The sequence below is a fragment of the Thecamonas trahens genome, assembly GCF_000142905.1.
Source record: "Thecamonas trahens ATCC 50062 unplaced genomic scaffold supercont1.44, whole genome shotgun sequence".
Lineage (NCBI taxonomy): Eukaryota > Apusomonadida > Apusomonadidae > Thecamonas > Thecamonas trahens.
Genome location: NW_013657636.1, coordinates 197,358 through 207,359, shown reverse-complemented (window position 1 = coordinate 207,359; position 10,002 = coordinate 197,358). Strand labels below are relative to the sequence as shown.

Sequence of the window (10,002 nt, the reverse complement as noted above, 5' to 3'; positions counted from 1 at the left end):
GGTTCACAGTGGGGGGCTGTGGGAGGTAGAGGGGGCTGTGATATCAGAACGTGCGTGGTTAGGACGCGACTAGATACGCGACTGGTGCTGGGCAAAGGTATCGAGAGGGACGGTGGTGGCAGCGACTTCGCGCGAGGGCGTCATCGATGTCTCTACCCCACCGTTGCGGCCAGGGGTGTAGACCTGGGTGGTGAGGCTAGGGCGCGGACGGGGACGCGGACGCGGGCCACGCGGCGGCGTCGATGACGGCGAGGCTACTGTGCGGGCAGGCGAGAGCGACGACTGCACCGATGCAGCCGCCACATGTGCCGACGGAGAAGGTGTAGCTGGAGCAGGTGCAGGTGCAGGCGCAGCCGCCGGCGACAGCGACGTGGGGTGCAGCTTTGGGCCGATTGTAGGCTCTGCCTGTGCATCATTCGGCTGGCTTTCAAACGACTGGCCATGCGGCGCATCGTTCTGCCCTTCCGAATCTTGTGCAAAGGGCAGATGGCTGGCGTCTTCCAACAGCACCGGCTGCGCAGCGACATGTTGGTCGGCAGGCGTCTTTCCGGCCTTCTCATTGTCAACAGCGATCTTGAGACGGAGAGCGACACAGAGTGCAGCGATGATAAACAGAACAGCAACAGTGGAGAGAGCAGTTGCAGTGACGACCGAATCTGAGCCATCCCTTGCCCTTGGCGACAAAGCAGCGACGCAGAGAGGCGGGAGCGACGGGCGCCAAAACGGATGGTTAGCGCCATTAGCCACACAATGCATGATGAGGGATACATCTTGCGGGAGAGAGTAGCCATGAGCACATTCAAACGAGCATACATCCCCAATGTCTGTTCCACACGAGACAATACGGGTGGATGCAGCTGGAGAGACCGGCGGGCATCCAGCCATGGTCACAGGTGCCATCAGAGCAAGAACGACGACCACTGCCGCCACCACCTCCACCAGCCGACCCACAGCCACACCGGGACCTGGATTGCCCTTGCCACATGCTACATTACCTCCCATAGCTCTATGGTACAGAGAATTGGACAGAGTCACACTCACTGGTGTCCGGCAATGAAGGGCTTCGTAGAGTTGCGTCTACGGTCCTTCTACCCTCCGCTCTCCCCCGTTGCTGGTTGTCCGCCCCACCGACCGGAAGCCGACCGATCGCCATCGATCGCCACCGACCAACCGCCACCGATCCAGCCTGCGAGTCGGTCACAGCCATCCATCACCAGCCAGCGAGTCGGTCACAGCCATCCATCACCAGCCAGCGAGTCGGTCACAGCCATCCATCACCAGCCAGCGAGTCGGCCACAGCCATCCATCACCAGCCAGCGAGTCGGTCACAGCCATCCATCACCAGCCAGCGAGTCGGTCACAGCCATCCATCACCTGCCATCGAGTCGGCCACAGCCATCCATCACCTGCCAGCGAGTCGGCCACAGCCATCCATCACCTGCCATCGAGTCGGCCACAGCCATCCATCACCAGCCAGCGAGTCGGCCACAGCCATCCATCACCAGCCAGCGAGTCGGTCACAGCCATCCATCACCAGCCAGCGAGTCGGTCACAGCCATCCATCACCAGCCAGCGAGTCGGTCACAGCCATCCATCACCAGCCATCGAGTCGGCCACAGCCATCGCCAGCCATCGAGCCAGCCATCACCAGTCATCCACCACCAGTCAGTCAATACATGCCCTTGCCGACTGGTCCTGACCAAGTCTCCATCTCCCATCTTCTGTCTCTCCTGTCTCCTAAATCCATCATCCCCCGCAGTGCCTCCTCTTCCCACCGCCTGTGAGCCGACAGGGGAGGGGGGCATCCCTCCACTGCCACAGTCACGACCAGGAGGATGAGCAGGAGACCCACCCAGTGTGCCACACATACCCACACCTCACGACATACCCCACCCCACCCCCTCCACATCCTCACATCCCCCCCCTCCCCTCCTCCCTCTCTCATACTCGCCATGTCCTCGTACTCGTACGGGTACTCGGAAGAGGGTGACCAGCGGGAGACTGCCCCCCATCATCCTCATCATCACAGTCATCATCATCCTCCTCATTCTCCACGTGTCTCTCCTTCTGATGATGCTGCTCTTGGTCCTGATCCTGGTACTGTCACTGTCACCCGGCAGGCCATGCGACAAAGCCCACGGACTCTGTCGTCCCGGGGTACCGCTCTGTCATCATCGCTCCATCCGCAGCTCTCAACGGGTCGGCTCGCTGGGAATCACAGTTCTGCTGCTCCGTGGTGGTGGTGGTGGTGGTACTGCTGGCTCGCCGAGGAGAGGTGCATCGGTTCGATCTGGCATCGATGTGCTGCAGGAGGGCTTGGCCGAGCTCCACGCACTGTCGAGACAGGCGTCGATGCGCAAGACAGAGTCGATTGTCTCGAACAAGTCGCAGAGGGATGGCGGTGGCCTTGGTGTAGGCCTTGGCCTCAACAATGTGGACTCGTATCGTGGACAGGGAGAGGGTGGCCTGATGGCTGCTGATGGCGAGTACGAGTACGAATACTACAGCGACGATGAAGACGAGCGCGGCGTCGATGAGTTTGTCATGCAGCTGCCGGATCTGCACTACTTTCGGCTTCACGTCCTCTACTTTGCCATCATGTCTGCCGTGGGAACCTTTGTGCTTTGGGGCCTCGAGTCGCAGGCGACCCAGATGGCGTTTATGGACGCACTCTTTACCGTTGTCTCAGCGCTGACCGTGACCGGCCTGCAGGTGGTCGACTTTTCCCAGCTCCGGGTCGTCTCGCAGGTCTGGGTCCTCATTCTCATTTTTGCCGGCGGCATTGTGTTCACCACCTACCCGTCACTGGTGCTGAAGCGAGCTCGGATCCTGGTCAAGCGGTACGCCTCGCTCCACACACCGGAAGACCTCAAGTTCTACGACATCGAGTACGCCGCACTTGGGCGACTGCTCCTTGTTATTCCGCTCACCGTGGCAGGCATCATGGGCTTTGCCTTTTTTGTCATGGGTCTGTACATGCAGTTTTCGTCGCTCGGCTCGAGCGTGGTCAAGGCGCTCGGCGTCTCGCCGTGGTACTGGTCGTTCTTCCACACAATCTCGGCGTTCAACAACGCCGGCTTTGCTCTTGCGCCCGACAACCTTGTCCAGCTCCGCGGCTCGGTGGTGATCAACGCCGTGGTGGCCTTGCTCATCCTCTGCGGCAACACAGCGTTCCCGGTTCTCCTCTACTCGGTCATCTACCTCCTCCGCCGCAAGTCGTCGTACGGCGGTCTCTACCAGTACCTGCTGGACAACCCGCGCTGGTACATCCTCCTCTTTCCGGGCCTCCAGACCAAGCTCTTTATGCTCTTCTCCATCGGCCTTCTCCTCCCGACCTCGATTCTCTTCCTCATTGTTGAGACCCAGCGCTCGGCGCTGTCACACATCAACGGGCCGACATGGATCCTTGTCTGCCTCTTCCAGTCGATCTCAACCCGTACTGCAGGCTTCAACACCATCGACATCGGCGCCATCTCGTACGCGCTGCTCGTCCTCTACATTGTCCTCATGTACATCCGGCCGTATCCCATCTCCGGCCTCAAGTCACCACGCGACGACGACGGCGTGGCCAAAGACACGCTGGTCGACCAGGTCCAGGGCTCGCTCTCGCTCTCCACTCGCTCCATGCTCATCCGCAACTCGCTCTGGCTCTTCACCGTCGTCCTGCTCATCTTTATCGCCGAGTCGTCGTCGCTCTCCGACCCGGATGCCTATGGCTACGAGCCGTTCCGCGTCGTCTTTGAGGTCATCTCCGCCTTTGGCAACGTCGGCCTCTCCATGGGCTTCCCGGGCAAGTCGGTCTCGTTTGCTGGCGCCCTCTCGCGCTTCTCACAGGTTCTCCTCATGTCTGTCATGCTCCTTGGCCGCCACCGCGGCCTGGCCGCCTCGCTCGAGGACATGGAGCGCGAAGAGGAGGAGCGCGAGGAGGCCAAGATCCGTCACCAGCTGCAGCTCGTCCATGAGGCCAAGATCCGCTTCCTCCAGAAGCACATGCTCTCGTCCAAGAAGCACCATCACGTCGGCGTCATGCCTTCGTTCGCCAACGCCACCTCGTTTGGCGCCTCGCTCCGCCGCCACTCGGTTCAGTGAATTAACAGCGTGTGCGCCTCTAGCCCGAACCCGAGCCCGAGCCCGAGCCTGATCTTGAACCCCGCTGCCGCCGCGACCGCGATCGGCGCGACGACTTGGACTTGTGCTTTCCACGATGTGACCGCGACCGCGACCGCGACCGCGACCGAGTGCCAGAGCCGGATGCAGAGCCGGACTTTGACGACCGATGGCGGCGGGAGCTCTTCCGCGAGCGCCCACTCCGAGATGAACGTCCACTCCGAGATGAGCGCCCACTCCGGGACGAGCGCCCACTTCGAGAGACATGACCACTTCTCCGCGAGTGGCCACTACGCCTACTCCTCCTACTCCCGCTTCTTCTCCCCTTGCCCTCCTTCATGCTATCGATCTCCTCCAGCGACATGCCCGACAACCGCAGCGATCTCTCCGAGTCCAGTAGCTTCCGGAACGCCGCAGCCTCGCGAATGTCCGCCTCTTGCTGATCCTCAAGCTCTTTTCGTCGTTGATTAAACTCTTGCCTGCACACCCACCCACCAATGAGTCCACCATGAGCCCCCCTCCCCGCCCCCCCCCCCCCCTCCCCCCCGCCCTCCTCCTCGTCCTCCCTTCCTCCCTCACCTACCACGACAACCGGGCCTTGGGCTGGAGCTCTTCCACAGTGCGCTTGTGCGACAAGTCCGACGTCAGAGCCATGGTCTCTCCTCTTTTTATCTGTCTTTGGACAGCCGTCGAGTCGAGTGGCTCGTGGTTGGGGTTCGTCCCCGTGCCCGTCTCCGTCCCCGTCCCCGACCCCGACCCCGACCCCGTCCCGGTGGTCGTGGTCATGGTCATGACAGCGGAGGTCAGGGCCGCCTCCTACCCCATGGCTGCCACCGCTGCAGAGATGGTGTGATGGCGAATGATCCCATATCCACCACCATCACACCCCCTTACCTTCCACCGATCTACCACACTCGGCCCCGTCCCCGTCACCGTCACCGTCCCCGTCCCCGTCCCCGTCCGCCACCCCTCGAGTAGTTGGAGTCACTCACCTCTCACTCAAGCCTCTGTCGGCCGTCGACACAGCAGAGACAGACGGCACCCCACGTCACCATCACTCTCACCTGCAATCATAGACCAAGTATGGATGAGGTTCGGATTCACCGGAGTTGTGCTGTCTGTGGTCATGCTCTCGGAGTGTATGTCTGCCCAAAGTGCTCGGCTGACTCGTGCTCGCTCACTTGCTACAAGTCCCATTCCTCTGCATGCACCGAAGCCTTTTACAGAGCTCAAGTCGCTCAAGCTCTTGCTCATGATGATGCTTTGCCTGATGCTGATGATTTACTTGCTCGTGTTCATGCCTTTCATTCAAAGGTAGACAATGCTGCCGCTGCTCTCCAAGCTGATCTCGGCGTCGATGGCAACGTCGAGTCCGGGGGGTCTCATCCTGCTTGCCTCCTGGATACGGATCGTCATCGTTCTGGGGGACGCCGCCCGACTGACTCGGATCTGCTGCAGGCGCTGGAAGAGCTGAACGAGACAATGATGGCCTCGGGCGAGGTGCCGGACTTTGACGCATTGCCCGACGCTGTTCGCTGGGCCTTTGCCCAAGAGCTCGAGGTCGGCGCTATGGCACCGATGATGGACCTCTGGCAACCGTGGTGGCTACCTGACGCACCACTGGCCGACCTTACACCGGCGCCGCCAGACCTGCCACTGATATCCGAGCTCTCCCGCCTGCCGCCGGCGCCAGGCGTCCTCGTCAGCCTCGTCGAGGTTGTCGCTGCTGCCGCCGCCGCCCTCCGCAAGTACAACGGCGAGCTGATGTTTGCCGATGGCGAGTGGCGCCAGGTGGTCGATCTGCTTGCCACTGTCGCGCCGACTGCCTTTGGAAGGGAACCGCCGCCGGCGCTGGTGTCGCCGGCGTCGGCGGACGCGCTCGCGCTCGCCGCCACCGCCGCCCTTGTCGCGGCAGGCCCTCGCATCCACACCGCAGCTGGGTTTGATATGTTCATTGTCCTCCGCGACGTCGCCGCACTGTTTGACGCGGGCACACGCGGGAGAGACCAAGGAGATGAGGTGGAAGGAAGACTGCGCGCCAGGTTAGACCGGCTGCTGGCGCAAGTGGAGACCTGGTGGCGACGCGCCCGCAAAGCTGCCAAGGCCGAGCGTGCACAGGGCACCAAAGCTGTGCTCAAGGCCGCAGAGCGCAAGGTCTACTACCTTCGGTGCTGGTTGGGCGACGGCGGTGCCAGTGCCGCCGCCGCCGCGCGGCTGGATCGCGCTGCAGATATTGCTCTCGCCCGCCTCAAGCTTGCCGAAGAGCCGGCCGGGTAGGCGCACGCGCCTACATTGGCGGCGGCGGCGCAACGCTGAGCACGCCGAGCAGCCGACGCTGCTCACCGGGCAGCAGCGCATCAAACATGGCAAGCGTTGCCGCTGCGTCGCGCGAGAGCTCCGGCCCGTCGGTCGGTGGCAACTTGGCCGACTGGCTGGGAAAGGCAAGTTCCATCGGAACCTCGCCGGTGGGCGTGACCAGAAAGCTGGCAATGTCCGTGTCGGCGTCGGTCACGGGCAGCTCGTCGCTCGAGAATGCGGGCTCGGAGAGTCGCGGGAACGGCGAGAAGAGCAGAGCCGAGAACGGCGAGTTTGGAGGGAGAAACGGCGGAATCAGCGGCGCTAGAGACGCGCTCGCAGGCCCGCCGCATCGGGTACAGAGCCGGCTGCCATCGAGCGCCTTGGCCCGTTTTGGCGGTGAGTTCGGCTGCGAGTCTGCCTCGCCATGATCGTGGGTCAAGCAGTTCCGCGCCAAGTCGGGCTCTGCCGATCGGCGTCGCTTACGGCCCGGCCGGGGCGTGGCAGTAACTGCGTCGACCAGCGAGTGAACCATGCCCTGGCCGACCGCGTTGGCGGTCGAGGCTGGAAACTGGGCCGGGTCGTCGGGCTCGGGATCGACGGGATCAAGAAACTTGGAGACAACCTGGATAGGCGCAGTCGCCGCCGACTCGAGCGCAACAATGACCGGCTCGCCTGCCGCGTCATTGCGGACGACGACGGCCTGGGTGTAGAGCCTGAACCGCAGGTTGTCGTGAAAGTGCGAGTTGCACTGGATCGAGACCTTGAACGTCGACGACCAGACCTGGCGTCCACCGCGCTTGCCCGAAGGTGGCTCGAGCTTGCCGTACGCGAGCACGCCGTGGACCTCGGGCCCGGCCGTCCCACGCGAGCCGTCGAGCGCGGCTTCCACCGGCATGCCGACGTCGGTGCTCGGATCGAGGAAGCCCGCCTGCGGTGAACCACGCTCGTAGATCCGCTTGAACACCCCGCGCTGTCGGAACTGGAGCATGTTGACCGGCGCAGGTTGGCATCGTGCACATCGAAGCACCTCGCTACCGTCCTCGGCCCGCAGCTGCCACAGCAGGAACACGTCGTCCGGCTCCAACCCACCGGCCGAGTCGTGCTCGACTCGAACAAATGGGAAGAGTGGCTTGTCGCGCCACGCCTGGAGCGCATCAGGTTCATTTCGGGAGACCCTCAAAGAAGGAACGCGCTTGCGCTTCATGGTCACCGCGCCCTTTGGCGGAGTTAGTGTGTAATCAAGCGTCATCGGCATGATGTATCTCGTGACGTGTGTGTGTGTATGTGTGTGTTGTGTACGATCAATAGAGATGAGGTTTGTGTTGAGGTCAAACATTCCAACCAATGTCGATCATTTGTTCCTGCTTTTTGTTCCCGCTTCTGCCGAATGTCATCCGTTCGAACCGAAGTTGTCTTGCCAAGGAACCTTCCACGTCAGCCGCGAGTCGAAGGAGACGAGGCCGTGTGACATGTACATACATGGGAGCGGGCTACAACCAACTCACTTGTGTTCTACACATTCCACCTACTCGCGCAAGGTGGTTGGAGTTGTTGGAAGGTGAATACTTGTAGAGAACGGGCTCGTGGAAGGTCGCCCCCTCCCCCCTCCAGCCGCGGTCGCCATGTCGCACTCGCGTGACATCGCATCAATCACATCTGCTCGTGACATCACATGTTCCGACAACGGCGACCCGGACAAGTCCATCGATGTCACCGCCGGACGGTCACAAGCGGCATCATTCCTAGCTCTCGGCGACTCATACACTATCGGCCAGAGCGTACTTGAGACTGAGCGATGGCCGGTGGTGCTAGCGAAGCGGCTTCGATCGTTCGGTATCGATCTCCGCCCTCTCCGCATCGTGGCCAAGACGGGATGGACAACCGATGAGCTTTCGGCTGGCATCGCCCATGCGACGCAGCGCACACTGTGGGAGCCATCGTGGGATCTTGTGTCTCTGTTGATCGGTGTGAACAACCAGTTCCGGGGACGAAGCGTGGACGACTACCGGGCCGAGTTTGTGGCTCTCCTCGAGACCGCCATCCAGTTTGCCGGCGGCCTTCCCGACAACGTCATCGTCATCTCCATTCCAGACTGGGGTGTCACGCCTGCAGCAAAGCGGATGCGTGCCGATGCCGCCGTCATCGCCGCTGAAATCGATGCCTTCAACGCTGCTGCCGCCGACGAGACTGCTACCGCCGGCGCCCACTGGATCGACGTCACCGCCATCTCGCGCAAGGCTGCGTCCGACCTCTCGCTCCTTGCTCGCGACGGCCTCCATCCCTCGGGCTCGATGTACTCCGAGTGGGTCGACGTCATCTTTGACACTGCCGCCGAGATCACAAGCCGCAGCTCGGCAGTGGTGCGAGCAGACGCAGAATGATTGCCCATCGCGACGCCTTCCGCCTTTCCGAGCGCATGTGTGCGCAGGGCATGTAAAGATTGATGTGGGTCTGCGATCAGGCAGCCCACCAAGCGACGGGGGTGACGAGGCGACGGGGCGACCAGGCGACCAGGCGACCGCCCTGCGACCGCTGCCATCTCCCACGCGCCTCACTCGACGGGCAACAGCTGTCGACATACGCCGACAGGACAGGCAACGGACAGAGGGAGCAAAGCAGAGCGGTCGAACAAGGCTACTGGCTAGCGAATGGCCGACGGCGTGGACGCAGCGAGTCTGGAGCGGCTGGTGCGCGAGGGCGGTGATGCGGGCAATGGAAGCAGAGTCGGCGGCGGTGGTGGCGGAAGCGCTGGCGACATTCCCGATTGGGTCGGGCAGAGGACACCTCCGACAGCGAGATACTATCTCGATGAGCTTGAAGAGTCTGTCTTTCAACTCCGTGCATCGCATGTGCGCAAGCACAAGGAGCCGTGTATGATCTGCATGGAGACGTTTGCTGTGGGTGACGAAGCGCTGCGCCTTCCTTGCAATCACCTGTACCACTCGATGTGCTTGATGCCATGGCTGTACGAGCACAGCACGTGCGCTCTCTGTCGATACCAACTTCCCACCCTCGATGTCGACTTTGAGGCCTACCGCCGCGCTCATCCGCAACCGGATCCCCACAACCCGCGCGACATCACAGGCACCTCTCTCATGTACATGTAGCAACTTGATGCTACCATATGACCCACGCCCTCGCACATCTGCACGTCTCCATGTCGCTGCCATCACTACATCGCACTCTTTTGCGCCAAGGCGACCACCTCACTCATCGCCGCCGTAATCGGAACCACGACCACAACCCATAGAGCCAAACACAAGCTTACGATCTACTCCCTCGCTCACTCCTCTTATGGACTCGTCCATCCCATCCCCCCCCCTTTCATGTTCCCTCAGATCGCCGCTGCCCGCCATCACCACCGCCCCATCGCAAACCAGGTCGCTTCTCCGTCTGGCCACTCCCCCCCCCCCTACGGGTCGGCCGAGGGCGGGAGTGGGTGCTTGCTAGCAGCGATGGCGCTGACGACCGAAGCTGGTTTGGGCTTGGGTGGTGCGGCCGTGAACAAAGTGGATGAAAAGCCGACGCCAAGACCCAGCTATACAACGTGGGTTTTTTCTCACTGTGGAATAGGGCGACCACGTAATACGCGGAGGG

The 10,002-nt window shown here is 62.1% G+C and overlaps 6 protein-coding genes across 6 annotated transcripts; 4 read left to right on the top strand and 2 right to left on the bottom strand.

The window, feature by feature from the left end:
* Positions 1-69: 69 nt before the first annotated feature.
* AMSG_09041 (uncharacterized protein) lies at positions 70-1,002 on the bottom strand (the record flags this gene model as incomplete). The annotated part of the gene is made up of 2 exons (XM_013899529.1): positions 70-656; positions 996-1,002. The coding sequence occupies 2 exons, from the start codon at positions 1,000-1,002 to the stop codon at positions 70-72; spliced, it is 594 nt and encodes a 197-aa protein (XP_013754983.1).
* A 1,230-nt stretch (positions 1,003-2,232) lies between these two features.
* On the top strand, positions 2,233-4,376 carry AMSG_09040 (uncharacterized protein; the record flags this gene model as incomplete). Its single annotated transcript, XM_013899528.1, has 2 exons — positions 2,233-4,080; positions 4,113-4,376. Exons 1-2 carry the CDS (start codon positions 2,353-2,355, stop codon positions 4,374-4,376), a joined length of 1,992 nt encoding a protein of 663 aa, XP_013754982.1. The 5' UTR covers positions 2,233-2,352.
* A 1,052-nt stretch (positions 4,377-5,428) lies between these two features.
* On the top strand, positions 5,429-6,384 carry AMSG_09039 (HIT zinc finger family protein; the record flags this gene model as incomplete). The annotated part of the gene is made up of 2 exons (XM_013899527.1): positions 5,429-5,518; positions 5,566-6,384. 2 exons carry the CDS (start codon positions 5,429-5,431, stop codon positions 6,382-6,384), a joined length of 909 nt encoding a protein of 302 aa, XP_013754981.1.
* AMSG_09038 (uncharacterized protein) lies at positions 6,045-8,091 on the bottom strand. The gene has a single exon (XM_013899526.1). It carries the CDS (start codon positions 7,739-7,741, stop codon positions 6,395-6,397), a length of 1,347 nt encoding a protein of 448 aa, XP_013754980.1. The 5' UTR covers positions 7,742-8,091; the 3' UTR covers positions 6,045-6,394.
* Positions 7,813-8,857, top strand: AMSG_09037 (lipolytic enzyme). Its single transcript, XM_013899525.1, has one exon. The coding sequence runs from the start codon at positions 8,028-8,030 to the stop codon at positions 8,784-8,786; it is 759 nt and encodes a 252-aa protein (XP_013754979.1). The 5' UTR covers positions 7,813-8,027; the 3' UTR covers positions 8,787-8,857.
* Positions 8,858-9,053: 196 nt separating this feature from the next.
* Positions 9,054-9,512, top strand: AMSG_09036 (E3 ubiquitin-protein ligase RNF181; the record flags this gene model as incomplete). The annotated part of the gene is made up of 1 exon (XM_013899524.1): positions 9,054-9,512. The coding sequence occupies one exon, from the start codon at positions 9,054-9,056 to the stop codon at positions 9,510-9,512; it is 459 nt and encodes a 152-aa protein (XP_013754978.1).
* Between the last annotated feature and the right edge of the window lie 490 nt (positions 9,513-10,002).